The 22,115-nt window shown below is 47.6% G+C and overlaps 1 protein-coding gene across 1 annotated transcript in view; it reads left to right on the top strand.

Moving 5' to 3' along the window:
- The first annotated feature begins 1,605 nt into the window (after positions 1 to 1,605).
- The window catches only part of adamts3 (ADAM metallopeptidase with thrombospondin type 1 motif, 3), a 202,440-nt gene continuing 181,930 nt past the window's right edge, over positions 1,606 to 22,115 (top strand). Inside the window, exons 1-3 of the mRNA XM_056280392.1 lie at positions 1,606 to 1,856; positions 3,012 to 3,033; positions 17,579 to 18,012. Of these exons, the coding sequence (XP_056136367.1) occupies positions 1,743 to 1,856; positions 3,012 to 3,033; positions 17,579 to 18,012 (570 nt within the window). The 5' untranslated portion in view covers positions 1,606 to 1,742. The remainder of the gene's footprint in view (positions 1,857 to 3,011; positions 3,034 to 17,578; positions 18,013 to 22,115) is intronic.

Here is a 22,115-nt window from a genome sequence, read left to right as displayed (position 1 = left end):
CTGTCTGTCTGTCTGTCTGTTTGTCTGCCTGCATGTCTGTCTGGCTGTCTGGCTGCCTGCCTGCCTGTCTGTCTGTCTGTCTGTCTGTCTGTCTGTCTGTCTGCCTGTCTGTCTGTGTGTCTGTCTGTCTGTCTGCCTGTCTGTCTGTCTGTCTGTCTGCCTGCCTGTCTGTCTGTCTGCCTGTCTGTCTGTGTGTCTGTCTGTCTGTCTGCCTGCCTGCCTGTCTGTCTGTCTGTCTGTCTGTCTGTCTGTCTGTCTGTCTGTCTGCCTGTCTGTCTGTCTGTGTGGCTGTGTGTAGCTACCCTGTAATCCTCAGGTTCTGTTCACTAATTAGCAATGGATTTAGTGAACAGAACACGAGTCATATTGACCCAAGCCACCTTTGGATTTAATAGCGGTACAGTTGTAATATTTATCTAAAAACACCCAATGCGTCTTATCCTTATCTCACTTATTACTACTATTAACTAATATTAACACCGTTTTTATTAATACTATTAACTAATATTAACACCGTTTTTATTACTACTATTAACTAATATTAACACCGTTTTTATGAATACTATTAACTAATATGAACAGTTTTTATTACTACTATTAAGTAATATTAACACCGTTTTTATTACTACTATTAACTAATATTAACACCGTTTTTATTACTATTATTGACTAATATTAACACGGTTTTTATGACTACTATTAACTAATCTTAATACCGTTTTTATTGCTACTATGAACTAATATTAATACCGTTTTTATGAATACTATTAACTAATATGAACAGTTTTTATTACTACTATTAAGTAATATTAACACCGTTTTATGAGTACTATGAACTACTATGAACTACTATGAACTGCTATGAACTACTATGAACTGCTATGAACGCCGTTGTGGTTAGTTGTGATTCCAGACGGGACATTGCGAGCCACCCAGAGCAGCAGGGTTGGTGTCCTTCCTCCCCCGCCGGGTCCGGGCCGCCGGGTCCGGGCCGCCGGGTCCGGGCCGCCGTGGCGGTGGCGTGTAGTTCCGCTGGGCGGTACGGAGGAATGTTGGACTTTAGAAAGTGAGGGAACCGCCAGAAGATAATAACCCGTCCTTCTGCCTCAGCACCACCGAATGACGCGCCCACAGAGCGCGTGGTAGGCAGCGCGTGTTGGGGTGGCGGAGGGAGGGGCGTGTGTGCGTTTCGGTGTGTGCGTGCGCGTGCGTGCGTGTGTGTGCGTGTGTGACGTCAGGGTGGGGCTGGTCTCGACTTTATTAACTCCCAGGTTCGAGGGAGCTCGCCGTCTCTCTCCCCCCTCTCCCACACATACACATCTACACACTCGCGCTGTCCGGACAGCGAGCGGCTCCCGAACTTCCCGAAGGGATGGTTTTCCTAAAAGTTGGGAAGTGAGTCTGCACCAACTCTGACCCGAGTGAAAACTCCTCAACGACCTTCTTGTTTAAAGAGCGAGCAGCTGCAACGTTCACTCCAGTTGATCACTTCTTCTTCCTCCTCTTCCTCTTCTTCTTCCTCCTCCTCCTCTTCTTCTTTTTGAATGAGCGGGATACTTTTTTGTCGTCTTGTGTGTCTTTTGTAAAAAAAAGAAAAAGAAAAAAGAAAAAGAAAGCAACAGGAAAAGAAAGAAAAAGAAAGCAAAAAGAAGAAGAAGAAGAAGAAGAAGAGCGTCTCTTTGAGAAAGTGCTTTGGGATTAGTTTCCTCCTCCACTTGCTGGCCAGACCCTGCAGACTGGTGATGGCAGTCCTGTCCCGGACCGCGCCGCCGCCGCCGCCGCCGCTGGTGCCCCTGCTGCTGCTGCTTCTGCCCCTGCTGCTGGGACTCGTGCTGAGCCTGGCTGCGGCTGACCAGGTACGTGCGCGCGCGCGCGTGTGCCCCCTCCGCGCTGCGTGGGGTTAATGGCAGCGAGAGCGCATCGTTTTGGGGGAGGGATGGCAGTTCCACTGTAAGCTTAATGATGCTGTGCTGCTGCTGCTGCTGCTGCTGCTGGCGAGCCCACCCGGGGCAAACGTGTAGCTCGTGATACCGGGCGACACAAACCCGGCGCACTCCCCTCCCTCGCCCTGGCGTCGGCCTGCGGTGATGGGAGCGCGCCGGGCTGCTGTCTGCTGCCGCTGCCGCTGCCGCTGCGCAAGTGCGGCTTGTGCAGACTGCTTGCTTGTTCCCCGGGAGGAGCAGCGGCGTGTGTACAGAGGTGTAGTCTGTTACGTAACACATGTAGATACAGGGCTCTTCTTGCTCTCGGGCAGTTCTCAAGCAGTCCAGCAGCCTACACTAACAGTCCTACAGTATATATATATATATAATGGATGTGTGTACATATATTATTTGTGTGTGTGTATGTGTGTAAATATATATATATCAGTATATATCTCAGTATATATCTCAGTATATATGTCAGTTTATATCTCAGTATATATGTCAGTATATATCTCAGTATATATCTCAGTATATATATGTCAGTATATATGTCAGTATATATCTCAGTATATATGTCAGTATATATGTCAGTATATATCTCAGTATATATATCTCAGTATATATGTCAGTATATATCTCAGTATATATGTCAGTTTATATCTCAGTATATATCTCAGTATATATATGTCAGTATATATCTCAGTATATATGTCAGTATATATCTCAGTATATATCTCAGTATATATGTCAGTATATATATGTCAGTATATATCTCAGTATATATCTCAGTATATTTCTCAGTATATATGTCAGTATATATATGTCAGTATATATCTCAGTATATATCTCAGTATATATCTCAGTATATTTCTCAGTATATATGTCAGTATTTATATGTCAGTATATATCTCAGTATATATCTCAGTATATATCTCAGTATATTTCTCAGTATATATGTCTGTATATATATGTCAGTATATATCTCAGTATATATCTCAGTATTTCAGCTGGACGTTTCATTGTGAGAATATGATTTCCCTGACACGTGTTTAACTTGCTCTTTTTGGGGGGGGGTTTCTTTCGCAGGCTGGTGAAATAGATAAAGAGGGTAAGTTTTTAATTCATGTTTCCTTCAACACAACTGGCGACACGTAGAGCGGTGCGGAGTGTCGGGAGTATAAGGAGTTTTCCTATTTCCCCTGAAAGAGTCACACACAGACAACTGCACTGAGGCCAAAGTGGGAGAGAACTGTGTGGGTGTGTGTGTGTGTGTGAGGCGTTGTACACCCCCCCCCCAAAAAACATTCTCAAGCACATGCAAACACACACACGCACACACACACACACACACACACACTGATATTACTCGACTGAACCGCTTGAAGGGCTTTGTTATACAGGAAAGAAAACCCCATTTCTAAATCCTGCACATCTGTTCTCCATTCTGAGGTTAGGAAACAAGTGAGCTGCAGCGGCGTCCACGCGGGATCCTTTCCCACCACACATTATCCTCCGAACACCTTGAGCTGCAGCGGCGTCCATGCGGGATCCTTTCCCACCACACATTATCCTCCGAACACCTTGAGCAGGCCCAGTCGCCCCGGTCGGCCTGCACAACCTCCTCCCGCCTGCCATCTAGTAGCTCCCACCACCGTTCGGAGGGCAAACCGGAGGTGGGATGGGGGGTGGGGGGCGAGATTGCCCTTGGCCCTTGTGCTAAACACACCCAGAGACCACCTCCCCTCCCCGCCCCCTCCCGCGCTCCCATGGGCCACCAGGAGGGCTTGCAGCTTTCAGCCGCCTCTGAGTGGCTTGTGTTTGAGTTGGAGCGGTGAATAAGGTGTCACATGGAAGCCGACTGCGTCGCAACCCCGGGCCTGTTAATAACACCGGCCGAGGGGATGAAGGGGCCATAAACACTTTCTTAGCTATTTATTTATTTATTTGAGTTCATGATCAATGTTAAGTCCTTATTTTAAGTAAAGGATCAAAATCAAAGCCTCACCGTGTCAGTCAGCATAGTAGCTCTCCAACGCCCAACTAGCCGCAGTATGTTCTTCCTCGGTTAAAGAGGCTCGTTAGACGTGAATGGAAAGGACCGGTACCCCTGTTAGTCAGTAGGCACGGATGCTGCTTTTACTATTTCTTCCTCTTTCCTCTTCTTGCTCGTCTTTTCCTTCTCAGACTTTGGTTTCGGGCGAGTCTCTCACGCTGAGCAGGAAAGTGCTCGGACTCGAGGCCGCGGGGTTGTCTTCAGCTTTTTGATGATTTTCCATACTTGTAAGGTTTTGTTGTTTTTTAACTTTTATGGCGAATTAGACATTAATGGCCAAGTGTTGGGGTGGATTAGGAGCCTCACAGACTTCAATAACTTAGTTACTAGACGTTCACTTTCACTTGGTCTTTTTTCCCCCTCTCCTCATACAAGTTCTCTCCTCGAACCTTTCTCCTTTCTTTCTTTTAAATCGATCAACCACACCCATAGCAACACCCTAGCAACCACCAAGGAACGACGAAGATCAACTATCCTAGCAACCACCTAGCGACAACAGGAACCCACCAGCAACCGCTTAATACGTCTCGGCAACCACCTTAACAACACTCTCCTAACCACCTAGCAACCACTCATCAGTGCCCCTAGCGACCATCTAGGCGTTCTCTCAGCTCGGCCTAAAATGGTAGAATAAACTGGAGTCAGAGCAACGGACTCGCTTGTTTCTTTCAAGAAAGGCCTAGATGTTCCTTTTCCAGGCCTGCCTTAATCCCCAGATGATCTGGAAGCACGAGTGGTGTGCTGGGTTTTGTCCACATTATTTGTCATTTGAAACTTTGTGATCTACCTGTTGCTCATTTAACCCAATTAGACTTGGAATGACGCCCACCTTTCTCACTTTCATCCACTTTTTTCTTTCTTCCTTCCTTCCTTTTTAAGATGGTCTCAAATTCATAGCCTTCTTGGATATTTCTGGTTCCTCCTCGTCTTCTGGACTGATCCGTCTTATTGTTTTAAAGGTGTCCCCTGCACAGTCAGTCCTGTGTGGCTCAGCAGCTTTGCTCGGTGGTTTGGTGACAGTGAAGCTTTTCAGGTGTTTCATCTTTGCTTTTAGCTTGCTCACACTTTTCCTCCAGCGAATGTACCTCTTCTAACGCTAGTAGTACTATTTCTGCTAGTACCAGTACTAAATGTACCTCATCTAACACTGGTAGTACTATTTCTGCTAGTACCAGTAGTAAATGTACCTCTTCTAACGCTAGTAGTACTATTTCTGCTAGTACCAGTAGTAAATGTACCTCTTCTAACGCTAGTAGTACTATTTCTGCTAGTACCAGTAGTAAATGTACCTCTTCTAACGCTAGTAGTACTATTTCTGCTAGTACCAGTAGTAAATGTACCTCTTCTAACGCTAGTAGTACTATTTCTGCTAGTATCAGTAGTAAATGTACCTCTTCTAACGCTAGTAGTACTATTTCTGCTAGTACCAGTAAATGTAACTCTTCTAACGCTAGTAGTACTATTTCTGCTAGTACCAGTACTAAATGTACCTCTTCTAACGCTAGTAGTACTATTTCTGCTAGTACCAGTACTAAATGTACCTCTTCTAACGCTAGTAGTACTATTTCTGCTAGTACCAGTACTAAATGTACCTCTTCTAACGCTAGTAGTACTATTTCTGCTAGTACTAGTACTAAATGTACCTCTTCTAACGCTAGTAGTACCATTTCTGCTAGTACTAGTACTAAATGTACCTCTTCTAACACTAGTAGTACTATTTCTGCTAGTACCAGTAGTAAATGTACCTCTTCTAACGCTAGTAGTACTATTTCTAAACATAGTCTCTTCCTTATTTCATTGAGGACTGAATTGTCTTTGGGCAAAAACTCAGTTAAGGTAACGTGTCAGTCCAGGACGTCTTGTCTCTAGATATGTGAGGGGGACCCCCTGACCCCCCCCTCCTCCCACCTGTTGTAGGTGTGCGCTTTTTGCTATGTGAGCTTTTTTCTTTTTTTTCTTTTTTTGCCTTTTCTGTGCAATTACCCCACTCTTCCGAGCCGTCCCGGTCTCTGCTCCACCCCCTCTGCTGATCTAGGGAGGGCTGCAGACTACCACATGCCTCCTCCCATACATGTGGAGTCACCAGCCGCTTCTTTTCACCTGACAGTGAGGAGTTTCACCAGGGGGACGTAGCGCGTGGGAGGATCACGCTATTCCCCCCAGTTCCCCTTCCCCCCTGAACAGGCGCCCCGGCCGACCAGAGGAGGCGCCAGTGCAGCGACCAGGACAGATCCCCACATCCGGCTTCCCACCCACAGACACGGACAATTGTGTCTGTAGGGATGCCCGACCAAGCCGGAGGCAACATGGGGATTCGAACCGGCGTTCTCCATGTTACGGTACCCAGACGCCCTTTGCTATTTGATCTTAACGTTGTTCCCCCCAGCCTACATTTACCTGCTCCCTGCGGGACAGCCAGGCTTTTACCTCCCCCACCTCAGGTGTCCACTTAGTTCAGCGTGTTTGGCTGTGAGAGTACAGAGATGTTGACGTGTGCCTGGTCTAGTGTGTATCGTGTGTCCAGTGTGTATAGTGTGTATAGTGTGTCTAGAGTGTCTAGTGTGTCCAGTGTGTGTAGTGTGTCCAGTGTGTCTAGTGTGTCTAGTGTGTCCAGTGTGTCTAGTGTGTCTAGTGTGTCCAGTGTGTCTAGTGTGTATCGTGTGTCCAGTGTGTATAGTGTGTCTAGTGTGTCCAGTGTGTCTAGTGTGTCTAGTGTGTATAGTGTGTCTAGTGTGTCTAGAGTGTCTAGTGTGTCCAGTGTGTCTAGAGTGTCTAGTGTGTCCAGTGTGTCTAGAGTGTCTAGTGTGTCCAGTGTGTCTAGTGTCTCTAGTGTGTCCAGTGTGTATAGTAGTGTAACGTACATGGATAAGTAGACACGTTGATCCTTGACTAACGGGTCGGACCCTTTAGTTGACTGGTTAACGTTGTGGCTTGCGGAGTGGGAGATACGGGTTCGTGTGTCGACTGTGGCAGTTCCCGAACTGCCCCCCGAATTCGCTGTAGTGTGTATGGTGTGTCTAGCGTGTTAGCAGTAGCGAACCGTGCATTTCAGGCCTAGGCCTTCGGTGAGACGTCACCTCCTCATAATTATCCAAAGACAGGCTACAACGTTTTAGTCCCAAAAGTGTTTTTCATCACAATCATCACCATCATCGTTATTTGACACTTTTCACTTTCACGACAGCGACATCCTGTGGCGACATGGTGTAACGTACAGCCTTACTGGAAGTAGTCCCGCTGGGCATATAAATATGCTATCAAGAAACTCAACAAACACGTCCCAGCCGGGCCGCCGGGCATTAAAACAATCAAACATTAAGCAAAGCAACCAGCTGTACAAAAAGAAAATACATTTGACTCAGCAGTGTTGTCTATTTGAAGACACAATCCGTTCTCCTTTCTTCCTGGATGAAACGGTCCATCACACGGCCATACAGCACTCCTTTGGCCTTTCAACAAGACCAGCCAGGTTGTGGAAGCCTGTGTGGTTCCATGACCCCTTCTCTGAGGAGAACAGCAGGCCCGCCCAGCAGCAGTTCTCCGCCTTGCTCGGATCCAGGGAGCCCCGGGTACCTTTCGGAGGTGCCGGCCTGGAAACGCCGCACATACGTCGTCCCCGGTTGGGTCAGAGCCGCTACCTGTGGGGTCGGTCTGCCCACCTCCACAATCCTTTGCTTTCCCCAAACGATCGTCTTGAAAATGGCGTGACTAATAAATCTGCCACCACATCATTCACGACTTCTCCTTGAGACATTATTCTCATCCGCGGCTAGCTAGCTTAGCTAACTAAATCAAAAACACAAACGCTAGCTAACGTTAGCCACCACCTACCGCGACCTAGGCGCTGCTGCTGATTGGCTGAACAGTCAGTCACGTGGCTGTATGCAGCAAAGGCCCTATGACGCTGTGGAAGTGTAAAAGAATACGCCCATCCGCTACACATCAAAATCTGATTGGTTGAGTAATCTGTCAATCCCGTATTAACGCCTAACTTATTTAGATAGCGGAGACCTTCACTCGAGATGCCGAAGGCGCTGGCAGGAGGAGTCTTCTCACACGGTTACAACAGAGGGGAAAAAGCTGATTGGATGATTTTTTTTTTGGCCGAGAGACTGCAAGCAGAGCCTCCCGAATTCGTATGTGTAGTCGAAATCGAAACGTAATGCGATATTAACAGATTGATTAGAGGATTTATTATATTTATGAAAGTGTTTTCCCTTTTCTGTGGAGTCTTGGGCCTTCACCGAAGGCCTAGAAGGCCCTGACGGTTCGCCACAGGTGTCTAGTGTGTCTAGTGTGTATAGTGTGTCTAGTGTGTATAGAGTATATAGTGTGTATAGCATGTATAGTGTGTCTAGTGTGTTGGTCATTGGTCATCAAGATAACAAGTGGGGGTTGTGGTGTTGTGTACAAAACGTGCAGTATGGATGAAGAAAGGTTGACGTGTGGTTGTTTGTCCTGTTTAGTGTTTAGTGTTTGGTTGCAGCAGTGTGACGGTGTTTTCCCTTCACACGTTTGTCTGTGGAGACACTAGTAAAGCCTCTGCATGACTCTGCGTACTGGATTTCAAAATGTAGGGTGAGTCCCTCATCACCGGTACCGAGTTCAGTATGTGTAGGGTGAGTCCCTCATCAACGGTATCGAGCTCAGTATGTGTAGGGTGAGTCCCTCATCGCCGGTACCGAGCTCAGTATGTGTAGGGTGAGTCCCTCATCACCGGTACCGAGTTCAGTATGTGTAGGGTGAGTCCCTCATCACCGGTACCGAGTTCAGTATGTGTAGGGTGAGTCTCTCGTCACCGGTACCGAGTTCAGCATGTGTAGGGTGAGTCTCTCATCACCGTTACCGAGTTCAGTATGTGTAGGGTGAGTCTCTCATCACCGGTACCGAGTTCAGCATGTGTAGGGTGAGTCTCTCGTCACCGGTACCGAGCTCAGCATGTGTAGGGTGAGTCTCTCATCACCGGTACCGAGCTCATTATGTGTAGGGTGAGTCCCTCATCAACAGTACCGAGCTCAGTATGTGTAGGGTGAGTCCCTCATCACCGGTACCTAGCTCAGTATGTGTAGGGTGAGTCTCTCATCACCGGTACTGAGCTCAGTATGTGTAGGGTGAGTCCCTCATCACCGGTACTGAGCTCAGTATGTGTAGGGTGAGTCCCTCATCACCAGTACCTAGCTCAGTATGTGTAGGGTGAGTCTCTCATCACCGGTACTGAGCTCAGTATGTGTAGGGTGAGTCTCTCATCACCGGTACTGAGCTCAGTATGTGTAGGGTGAGTCCCTCATCACCAGTACCTAGCTCAGTATGTGTAGGGTGAGTCCCTCATCACCAGGACCGAGCTCAGTATGTGTAGGGTGAGTCTCTCATCACCAGTACCGAGCTCAGCATGTGTAGGGTGAGTCTCTCATCACCGGTACTGAGCTCAGTATGTGTAGGGTGAGTCCCTCATCACCAGTACCTAGCTCAGTATGTGTAGGGTGAGTCCCTCATCACCAGGACCGAGCTCAGTATGTGTAGGGTGAGTCTCTCATCACCAGTACCTAGCTCAGTATGTGTAGGGCGAGTCTCTCATCACCGGTACCGAGCTCAGTATGTGTAGGGTGAGTCCCTCATCACCAGGACCGAGCTCAGTATGTGTAGGGTGAGTCCCTCATCACCAGGACCGAGCTCAGCATGTGTAGGGTGAGTCCCTCATCAACGGTACCGAGCTCAGTATGACATATGTGCTTCACGTACACATGGACTTCTGTGGTGTTGGGCTTAACAACGTTTAAAGAAGTTGATAAAGATGCAGTAGTCCCTATGGTACCTTCACGCTATAAAGGGAATATAGAGTGTGCTCTTATTGTACACACACACACACACACACACACACACTCTCTCTCTCACACACACACACACGCACACATAATCACTCACTCAGTCACTGACTCTCACACACACTCACACACGCACACATAATCACTCACTCAGTCACTGACTCTCACACAAACACACACACACACACACTCTCACACACACACACAAATACATATACGCATACACTCACTCACTTACACACACACATACAAATACACACACACACACACACACAGAGTCAGTCAGTCAGTCACTCACACACATACACACACACACACACACACACACACAATAAGAGGGTGCTCTGTAAAAGTGTACTCGCTGTGCGTGCAGCACTGGCAGGTCAGGAGTGGTGTGAAGCTGGGTCCACTGAGCATCTCGTAGTCTCTTTAGATACCGACAGCAAAACACCTGCTGCCAAATGTGATCGGTGGTCACGTTTCACCAGAACATATTGTTCAGCTCTCCAGATACAGTTTAAAGATTAAAGACGTAGCGTCTGCGTGGGTTTCCTCCCACAGTCCAAAGACATGTAGGTCCGGTGAATCGGCCGTACTAAACTCTCCCTAGGTATGAATGTGTGTGTGTGTGTGTGGGCCCTGTGATGGCCTGGCGGCCTGTCCAGGGTGTCTCCCTGCCTGCCACCCAATGACTGCTGGGATAGGCTCCAGCATCCCCGCCACCCTGGATGGATGGATGGATGGATGGATGGATGGATGGATGGATGGATACCTCTGTGAATAGATTTATTGGTTAGTAATTGTGCAGAAAAAGCACAGCATGTAAAGAAGGTGAGAATGTGCTTCACGGGCGCGTTTTAGCGAGGGACAGGCAGGAAGTCACATGACCTGCTCGTTAGCGAGGGACAGACAGGAAGTCACATGACCTGCTCGTTAGCGAGGGACAGACAGGAAGTCACATGACCTGCTCGTTAGCGAGGGACAGACAGGAAGTCACATGACCGGCTCGTTAGCGTGGGACAGACAGGAAGTCACATGATCGGCTCGTTAGCGAGGGACAGACAGGAAGTCACGTGACCGGCTCGTTAGCGAGGGACAGGCGGGAAGTCACATGATCGGCTCGTTAGCGAGGGAAAGACGGGAAGTCACATGACCTGCTCGTTAGCGAGGGACAGACAGGAAGTCACATGACCTGCTCGTTAGCGAGGGACAGACAGGAAGTCACATGACCGGCTCGTTAGCGTGGGACAGACAGGAAGTCACATGATCGGCTCGTTAGCGAGGGACAGACAGGAAGTCACATGACCGGCTCGTTAGCGAGGGACAGACGGGAAGTCACGTGATCTGCTCGTTAGCGAGGGACAGACGGGAAGTCACGTGACCGGCTCGTTAGCGAGGGACAGGCGGGAAGTCACATGATCGGCTCGTTAGCGAGGGAAAGATGGGAAGTCACATGATCGGCTCGTTAGCGAGGGACAGACGGGAAGTCACATGATCGGCTCGTTAGCGAGGGACAGACGGGAAGTCACATGACCGGCTCGTTAGCGAGGGACAGACGGGAGTCACATGACCGGCTCATTAGCGAGGGACAGACGGGAAGTCACATGATCGGCTCGTTAGCGAGGGACAGACGGGAAGTCACATGACCGGCTCGTTAGCGAGGGACAGACGGGAAGTCACATGACCGGCTCGTTAGCGAGGGACAGACGGGAAGTCACATGATCGGCTTGTTAGCGAGGGACAGACGGGAAGTCACATGATCGGCTCGTTAGCGAGGGACAGACGGGAAGTCACATGATCGGCTCGTTAGCGAGGGACAGACAGGAAGTCACGTGACCGGCTCGTTAGCGAGGGACAGACAGGAAGTCACATGATCGGATAGGCTGGCCTTGCAGAAGGACAGACAGCATCTGAATGGTGTGTCGCTCTTCACATGACCCTTTTCTTTCTTTTTTAATTTAAGTTTTGATTGAGTTTCTTTAAGGGACATAAATACAAATGAAAAAGTACAAAAGGCCCAAAAAAAAAAGGGGGGGGCAAAAACAAAAAAATCCTCTTTTGAGTATGGCAATAGTTCAAAACGCGACCTTTCAAATCCTGCCGTCATGGGCTTTTTCTGTACGCCCACGGACACAACGCCTTCCTGGGAAATAAAGACGCCGTTTCCTTCCCCAACGTCCAACTTTCCAGAAGCTTCGGTTGGAACTGTTAATGTAGTGCCGATAACTTCCGGTGGGGGAAGATGGCGGCGCGAATTCACGTTGGCGGCGGCCTCGCCCGGCACCGTCCATGCGGTGTCTTTGTCCACGTCTGCGCCTAATGCCCCTTTTCCAGTACGTGGTACCGCCTTCACTCGACCCGACTCGACCTTATTTCGTTTTCCATTAAAGGAAAGTTCCGGCATTTTGGTAACTGTTACCGCTTTTCCTGTACCACCTTTGTCGAGGTTCCGAACAACACACTGGAGCGGGAACCGACATCAATGCAGACCTCTGATTGGTCAGAGAACCACGTCACTGCGTTATTTTGCGTCACTGCGTCATCAATACGCGCACGTGCTATCGCCCGGAATCTTTAAATACCGAAGCGGAGTTACGTTTTGAAATTGAAAATACTGGCGAACCGAAAATCCACGCCGTGCATTACGGTAATGGAAAACGACACAGAAGCGTGTCGAGCTGAGTCGGTACCATGTAGTGGAAAGGGGCACAAGTTTGTCTTTGGTCTGCCGCGTCCGGTGGGCCCAGGGACCGCGGCCCTGTCTGGAGCTGTGCCCGAAGAGGTGACACCGAGGGCGGTCTGACAGGACGCAGAAGCGAGGCAGGCTAAGCTAACTGCTAGCACATGCGGACCGGCGGTTCCGACAGTCATGCTGGCTGGTGGTCGCTCTCCTAGACAGTGATTTGTTTATTTTCATTTTTATTTTTTCGTTTAGATACATGTGTTGTTTTGGATATATGTGTTGGTTTAGATATATGTGTTGGTTTGGATATATGTGTTGGTTTAGATATATGTGTTGGTTTGGATATATGTGTTGGTTTGGATATATGTGGTGTTTTGGATATATGTGTTGGTTTAGATATATGTGTTGGTTTGGATATATGTGGTGTTTTGGATATATGTGTTGGTTTAGATATAGTGTGTGTTGGTTTAGATATATGTGTTGTTTTGGATATATGTGTTGGTTTGGATACATGTGTTGGTTTGGATATATGTGTTGGTTTGGATATATGCGTTTGTTTAGATATATGTGTTGGTTTGGATACATGTTTTGGTTTGGATATATGTGGTATTTTGGATATATATGTTGGTTTGGATATATGTGTTGGTTTAGATATATGTGTTGGTTTGGATATATGCGTTGGTTTGGATATATGTGGTGTTTTGGATATATGTGTTGGTTTAGATATATGTGTTGTTTTAGATATATGTGTTGGTTTAGATATATGTGTTGGTTTAGATATATGTGTTGTTTTGGATATATGTGTTGGTTTAGATATATGTGTTTTGGATATATGTGTTGGTTTAGATATATGTGTTGTTTTGGATATATGTGTTGGTTTACATATAGTATGTGTTGTTTTGGATCTATGTGTTGGTCTAGATATATGTGTTGGTTTCGATATATGTGTTGGTTTTGGATACATGTTTTGGTTTGGATATATGTGTTGGTTTAGATATATGAGTTGGTTTGGATATATGTGTTGGTTTACATATAGTATGTGTTGTTTTAGATATATGTGTTGTTTTGGATATATGTGTTGGTTTAGATATATGTGTTGTTTTAGATATATGTGTTGGTTTAGATATATATGTCTATGTTTTGGATACATGTTTTGGTTTGGATATATGTGTTGGTTTGGATACATGTTTTGGTTTGGATGTATGTGTTGGTTTGGATACATGTTTTGGTTTGGATATATGTGTTGGTTTGGATATATGTGTTGGTTGGTTTGGATACATGTTTTGGTTTGGATATATGTGTTGGTTTGGATATATGTGTTGGTTGGTTTGGATACATGTGTTGGTTTAGATATATGTATGGGTTTAGAAATATGTGTTGGTTTAGATATGTGTTGGTTTAGATATATGTGTTGGTTTGGATACATGTGTTGGTTTAGATATATGTGTTGGTTTTGATACATGTATTGGTTTAGATATATGTGTTGGTTTAGATATATGTGTTGGTTTGGATACATGTATTGGTTTAGATATATGTGTTGTTTTAGATATATGTGTTAGTTTGGATATATGTGTTGGTTTGGATATATATGTTGGTTTGGATACATGTGTTGGTTTAGATATACGTGTTGGTTTGGATACATGTATTGGTTTAGATATATGTGTTGGTTTAGATATATGTGTTGGTTTGGATACATGTATTGGTTTAGATATATGTGTTAGTTTGGATATATGTGTTGGTTTGGATACATGTGTTGGTTTGGATATATGTGTTGGTTGGTTTGGATACATGTGTTGGTTTGGATATATGTGTTGGTTGGTTTGGATACATGTGTTGGTTTAGATATATGTGTTGGTTTGGATATATGTGTTGGTTGGTTTGGATACATGTGTTGGTTTAGATATATATGTTGCTTTGAATATATGTGTTCTTGTAGTTCTTGTAGTTTCTGCATATGTGTTTTGTCTTTGTGTTGTACTGCTGTGGGCTGGGAGGGCACATGAAATGAAACGACAAAGTATTTCTGATTCCTGATTTTGATCTATGGGATATAACCGGGTCAGGTCCGGTCAGTCGATATGTACTGGTCCTCCAGCGGTACCTGTTTGTATTGTGCATCTATATTAAGTGGAAACTAGAGCTTTAGGGACTACTGGGGAAGAAATCCCTTAAAAAGTTGCTTTTGTAAAGTCTACATTAATATGTTGTGTCAGCACAGTCAGTAGCTGGTGTGTCAGTAGCGCCGTGGATCCATGTTGAACTTGTTTTTGAAGTTAAAAAAGAAAGACCCTTCATCTTATTTTCACTCCTGTCAGCTGAGCATCGGTTTATGTTGGAGAATATTGGAGGGTTTGGGGGTAGTTTTTTTTTGTTTGTTGGATTTTCCCCCGTTTCTCTCCAATTGTATCTGTCCACTTACCCCACTCTTCCGAGCCGTCCCGGTCTCTGCTCCACCCCCTCCGCTGATCCGGGGAGGGCTGCAGACTACCACATGCCTCCTGTGATACATGTGGAGTCACCAGCCGCTTCTTCTCACCTGACAGTGAGGAGTTTCACCAGAGGGACGTAGCGCGTGGGAGGTTCACGCTATTCCCCCCAGTTCACCCTCCCCACCAAACAGGCGCCCCGACCGACTAGAGGAGGTGCTAGTGCAGCAAAGCTGGAGGTAACACGGGGATTCGAACTGGCGATCCCCATGTTGGTAGGCAGCAGAATAGACCGCCATACCACCTGGATACCCCTTTTGGGGGTGGTTTTTAAGGAAGAAATGCAGTTTTGTCATACATGTTAAAGCCAGTTAACTTTAATGAATTTGTTACTCTTGCATGTCGGAATCCCTAAATAAGAATGCTGACATGCCAGATTAGAACCAGGCCTGTTTAGGATTAGACACTAAAAAACTAAACTAAAATACTAATACTCAGATCTAGTCCTTGACTTCTCTCTGACCCATTGATTCATATCCTCTTCATCCTTGTAGCCACCTTTGCAACAGCGTGGTGGCCCAGTGGTCAGCACTGTCGCCTCACAGCAAGAAGGTCCTGGGTTCGAACCCCAGGCCGTCCCAGGTCCTTTCTGTGTGGAGTTTGCATGTTCTCCCCGTGTCTGCGTGGGTTTCCTCCGGGTGCTCCGGTTTCCTCCCACCATCAAAAAGACGTGCATGTTAGGGTTCATACTCCTGTCTGTGCCCCTGAGCAAGGCAGTGGAAAGAAAAACTGGAGCTGGTCCCCGGGCACTGCAGCTGCCCACTGTTCCTATACAATAGGATGGCAAAATAAAGTGGCTGTAAAATGCTCCAAAGCCGAGGCTTGTTACACTACTCACCCACAGCAACAGAAAGGCGATCAAAGCTCGCGTTACATTACCCACATGGATTTTGTTCATACGGAAAAACGCTATGCATGGGTTAACTGGCGTACAGTAATGGTTTGGTCATTTGCCCGTAGAGGAAGAATGAGCTGAAGGAGGAAGAGGCCTTTGATGGCTTTGCATGCTAAACCAGACTCGTGCAGGTGATTTGCTTTGGCTGCAGGTGTGGATGTGGGAGGGCGGGACGATGGCGGCGGCGTGTTGCCTTATCAGCGTTTGACCTTACAGCAAGGTCAGGTTGTGATTGTGCCACTTCAGAACTGCTTTCCACAATATTCATTTTGCCGGTAATCAGAATGGCCCTTTATAATATCTACCATCTGTCCAGATGTTTGTTCAGAGCAAACACGCGAGGATTTGTAGAGTGCATAATTTCTTCAGACTTGTAATTTTTAGTGTTAAACAACAACACCTGTTTGAAACACTAGTTGCCCCAAAGAAAAAGAAAAAAACCAACAGACTAAATAACAAGGTGTTCATATTCATGTTGCCTTTTCTCCTGCTCCATCCATCATTTCCAGACTTCTTTAACTGCTTGCTGCTGTTCATGTTTGCACAGCAAATCAGACTTGATGGAAATTTTCCCGGTTCTGTATCAAAGAACTTTGTGTAATGTTGATTTTTACTGCAAATGGGCTGCTGAGTTTTGTGACTGAAGCACAACGCCGGGGTTAGACTGACTGCCGTCCCAGATATGATGGCCGACTGTTTTCCTTCTGTCTGTCTGACAGTTGCTTCATATGTTAAAGGAGACAGAAACTCGGGAGTCCTTTGGTGGTGTAATGTTGTGTGAAACAGTTGAGGTCAGAATCAGAAAAAGGCACCTGTCCAGGTGGCGCGGCAGTCTGTTCCATTGCCTACCAACACAGGGATTGCCGGTTCGAATCCCTGTGTTACCTCCGTCTTTGTCAGGTGTCCCTACAGACACAATTGGCTGTGTCTGCGGGTGGGAAGCCGGATGTGGGTATGTGTCCTGGTTGCTGCACTAGCGCCTCCTCTGGTCTGTCGGGGCACCTGTTCAGGGTGGAGGGGGAACTAGGGGGAATAGCGTGATCCTCCCACGTGCTACGTCCCCCTGGTGAAACTCCTCACTGTCAGGTGAAAAGAAGTGGCTGGTGACTCCACATGTATGGGAGGAGGCATGTGGTAGTCTGCAGCCCTCCCCGGATCGGCAGAGGGGGTGGAGCAGCGAACGGGGCGGCTCAGAAAATAGGGTCATTGGCCAAGTACAATTAGGAGGGGAAAAAAGCGGGAGGGCGGTGTATATGAGGTGCACACGCTGACCCCGTCAACGATGACTTCCTGTCAGATAAAATGAATGCGACTGGGTTTTTTGGTTTTGTTTACCAAGATGTGTCTGTCTTTTTGCTGTGAGGTTGTCCAGCAGTGTTTTTCAAAGTGCAGGTTGGGACCAACGGGTGGGTCTTGGGGAGATGTCAAATGGGTCCCCAAATTATTTTCTACAAGTATTAGACATATCCAGCCTTCTGTGGTCCATCGAAAAACAGAGACGACAAGTAAAACACTGAAGAACAATAGTTAAAGTTATACAAGCATGGTGAATGTGGCCCTGTCAGTCAGCAACATACTCGGTAAAATCAGTTTGGGGTCACGAGAGAACTTACCCTGACAATGTGGGTCCCCTTAACAACGTTTGAAAACCACTGTTGTACAAGTTATATATGTTTATGTGAAGACTGTGTACTGACATTGTGTCCTCTGACAGACCTGCTGAAGAACAGACTGAAGGAATATGGCCTCGTGACGCCCATCAGCACCGACTCTCAGGGACACTACCTGTCTCACCTCCTGTCCGCCAACCACAAGCAGCGCGTCAAGCGGGAGGTGTTTACCACTGGCGAGACTGAACCGGGCCTCTTCTTCAACATCACCGCTTTTGGGAAGGAGTTCCACCTTCGCCTGGAGCCCAACGACAGGCTGGTGGCCCCGGGTGCCATGGTGGAGTGGCACGACGAGGTCCAGGGCCTTGGAAACTTCAGCGACATCGATGACACCGGCGCCAGCGCCAACTGGACCGAGCCCGCTGGCGGGACGGAGAGGATACTGCACCGCGAGCTGCTGAAAACCGACTGCACCTTCATCGGTGACATCACAGATGTTCCCGGGGCCTCGGTTGCCATTAACAACTGTGACGGACTGGTGAGTCCTTCTCACTTGTAAAACCTGCTTTGTCCCTCCTCTTTTCCTCACCATTACAAAAGTAGCATGACCTTATTTTTATTTTTTATTTTTTTAGATGTCCGTAGGCCTACAGCGTGGCCTCTTCTTTCTTTGTTTTTGTTTTTTTGTTGACGTCAGCACTTGGCATTTTTACAGCACGTTGTTCTTGGAGTGACTTCTCGAGTTGACTGACGAACAGCTTTTGTGCTGAGGTTTGTCATGGGTGAGTGGTCCGCTATTGGCGCCCACAAACCCCGCGGATTTTCCCCCTCGACCACGTCCCAGCATAAAGCACGGGTTCCCTTTGTGCTTCACAAAAAGTCTGCAACCCTCCCCTCCCCATTAACCCTCATAAAACAGTTGAACGGTAATTGTGGGAGGACTCCGGGCCAGGAAGCCTTTTGCTGGCTTACATCTTGGCTCTCAACACTCGATTCAGATTCTCGGCAGGGGCAGAGGCCAGCTTATCAAACCCCGAGTAAAAAAGAAAAAGGAAACAAAACGAAAAACCAAACTTGAAATGAAGGTCTTTGCAGAATTGCGGCCAGGTCTTGAGACGTAACCACGCACACTTGGGCATGCTGTCAGGGGCAGTTGTGGTACTCGTCTCTTGCAGGCTGTGGTGGGATTGAAGCAGGGAGATGATAGTAGATATGAAGAGATCCTCGAGGTGCTTCCTTCCCATTCTTCCTTCAATCATGGTGAAACATGAACGCCAGGCCTCCGGCCTTTTGCTGTGTGTTGTCAGTGTGTGTGTGTGTGTGTGTGGGGGGGGGGGCAGGGGGTGTTTCTTTTTTTGTTTTTGTTTTTTTGCTCAAAAAGTGCCTGCATCCTCCACGTTTTGAGTCTCAGAGAAAAGGCACAGAGGTGCTCTGCAGGGGTTGTCTGTTTATTATTTTTTTTCCTTCCCCCTTTCCACGTAAAACTCCCATAACAAGGCGGCACATGTCGAGAAATTCCAGGAGTCGGGCACGGAGGAGGAAGAGGTTTGGACACGGAGGAGGAAGGGGTTTTGACACGGACGCCAGCGAGCAGAAACTGAGGGGTTTATTTTACTGACCCACGCTTTTGTAGGTTGAGGCTGGAGGTGGTGATGATAAACGGGCAGATTTCCGAGAAGTCTCCGGAGATCGCGTCACAACCAGACACCTGAGAGCCACTATTATGGTTTTGGCTGAGCCGTTAGTCAGCAGTTAAATGATGTGAGAAACAAACACAGGTCTGCTGTTTCAGCATGTAGCTCAACATCTTAAACTCACCATCAAACCGTCCCCTTTCCGTACACACCATCAACCTGGTATGAAGCTGATTGCAGAGGTATTAAAGTAAAGAATATATTTTGCCCGGGTAGTGTGGCGGTCTATTCTGTTGCCAACCAACTCAGGGATCACCGGTTCAAACCTTCAAACCTCCGTGTTACCTCCGGCTTGGTCGGGCGTCCCCACAGACACAATCTTGCATGTCTGCGGGTGGGAAGCCGAATGTGGGTATGTGTCCTGGTCGCTGCACTAGCGCCTCCTCTGGTCGGTCGGGGCACCTGTTTGGGGGGCAGGGGGGAGTAGCGTGATCCTCCCACGTGCTACGTCCCCCTGGTGAAACTCCTCACTGTCAGGTGAAAAGAAGCGACTGGTGACTCCACGTGTATGGGAGGAGACATGTGGTAGTCTGCAGCCCTCCCCGGACCGGCAGAGGGGGTGGAGCAGAGACCAGGACGGCTCAGAAGAGTGGGATACTTGACCAAGTACAAGCGGGGGGGGGGTGTATATATATATATGTGTGTGTGTGTGTGTGTGGCATAGTCATCTGTGCATGGTGTGTTATGCGTTGTCGTTCAGACGGTTTCCTGAAGGTGCAGGGTGTGGAGCACAGTAGTGGAGAAGGTGTGTGGTACGATACTGAAGAGAAGCTGTGCGACCGCGGGAAGCTGTGTGAGAACACGTGTTGTGCCCTGCTGAGTTGTGCACCCGTTCAAAAGTCTGTTAATCAGTTTACTGTGCGGTGAAATCCCACTGTACTTCCTGTGGAACCGGTGAACATGTGACGAGCAGCCAAGAGTTGTCTCGTGTCCTGACCGAGGCTTTAATCTCGTGTAGGCACGTCCGGCAGCACTTCCAGCGCGGCCAAAGTCACAGTTTTACAATGAGTCACGTTAACATAACTTGGTTTGGTCGTTGACTTGTCTGAAGTGTGTGACTCACCACAGCCTCCGGCACGGCGGATGACGTTAGTGTGGTCTTTCTCCGGGCTAAAACAACCCCCGCGTCTTAGGAAAGCCTTGACATTGATCGTTTACATCTTGGGTTGTTTTCCTTTTCACTTCTGTGGCTTTGTGAGCTCGAGGTCCTGAAAACTTCTACGTGATGGAGGTCAGTAAACATGCCGAGGCCACCGAGCCCGAAGTGTCCTGAGAGCAGAGCAGAAAGCCTGATGTGGTCCATGTAAACAGAAAAGGGCCACGGGGCCCAAGCCTGCCATGTCTCACAAAGAGACTAGAAGTATGTGAGTCTGACGAATAACAAAATCTGTTGTTAAGTGCAGTCGAGATGTTCATTAATTCAGGTTCAGCCACACACACATCAGAGGAAACACTGGTTGACTTTGGCCATACAGGGAAAAGTAAACAAATATTGTCTTTTTTTTTTTTTTGGATTCTCCCAATTGTACCCGGTCAATTACTCCACTCTTCCCAGCCATCCCGGTCTCTGCTCCACCCCCTCTGCCGATCCAGGGAGGGCTGCAGACTACCACATGCCTCCTCCCATACATGTGGAGTCACCAGCCGCTTCTTTTCACCTGACAGTGAGGAGTTTCACCAGGGGGACGTAGTGCGTGGGAGGATGACGCTATTTCCCCCCCCCCCCGAACAGGTGCCCTGACCGACCAGAGAAGACGCTAGTGCAGCAACCAGGACACATACCCACATCCGGCTTCCCACCCGCGGACACAGCCAGTTGTGTGTGTAGGGACGCCCGACCAAGCCGGAGCTAACACAGGGATTTGAACCAGCGTGCCCCTTGTTGGCAGGCAACGGAATAGACCGCTACACCACCCGGACGGCAAAAGTAAAATGTTGACCTGACAAACATCTGTGCCAATGAATTGAATTGAATTTTAATCCATCCATCATCCAAACAGCTCACCCTGCTGTCAAGGTCACAGAGATGCTGGAGCCTATCCAAGCAGGCAGGGAGACACCCTGGACAGGCCACCAGGCCATCACAGGGCCCACACACACACACACACACACACACACACACATGAAATTATTATATTATCAAATCAATCAAATTGTAAACTCCTCTTTTTTAATTATCATAATGTTGGTGATTGGTGATGAAATTACACCCGACAATGTACCCTATTGTGTCCAATCAATACAGATGTGATTCTTAGCTGATTTGAGCTAATGGCTAGTTGGACCATTGCTGTCTATTAATTTTCAGTTTTCTTTGAACTGGAGTTGTATAAAGTCCAGTCAGTACAACCTAGAGTTGTGGGGATGTGTGTGCAGCAGTGCTTGCGAGGACCTCGCTCTTCTATGAAGTGTTTCCAGCATGGAGGGAAAGCTTCAGCACACATGCAGAGCAGGTTCTGAACATCTGCAGTCCCATGTTAGACGTCACGTGTTAAACAGTCACGTAACAGCACTTGAATTCGGACCATAAACTATTAACAGCAAACGAATACCCAGAATCCAAACACCCAGGGGACTTTTTAACACCATCACTGCTGACGTGCCCACTCCCTCTGACAGACTCACCTGCCATAAAGTTCTACTTTTATGTACTGTACGGCTTTTAACCACATGGAAATGACCTCAGCAAACACGCCCTCGTCCTACACAAGCATTTTGTTCTTGTCTGACCTTCCAGTCTGACCTTGTGTCCAACACAACAGGCGAGGAACGGTCCCGTTGATTTGGAACAGGAGGAAGTTGTTCACGCCTGAGGGACCAGCTTGTTGCTTCTTCAGGAGTATTTACCGATGAACTTCTGTTTTTTTTCCCTTTTTCTTCTTTTTTTTGGCTTTTTTTTCCCCCTTTCTGCTCCCCAATCGTACTTGGCCGATTACCCTACTTTTCC

This window comes from Lampris incognitus, chromosome 1 (assembly GCF_029633865.1).
Source record: "Lampris incognitus isolate fLamInc1 chromosome 1, fLamInc1.hap2, whole genome shotgun sequence".
NCBI classification, from domain to species: domain Eukaryota; kingdom Metazoa; phylum Chordata; class Actinopteri; order Lampriformes; family Lampridae; genus Lampris; species Lampris incognitus.
This window is presented reverse-complemented; position numbering and strand designations above follow the sequence as displayed.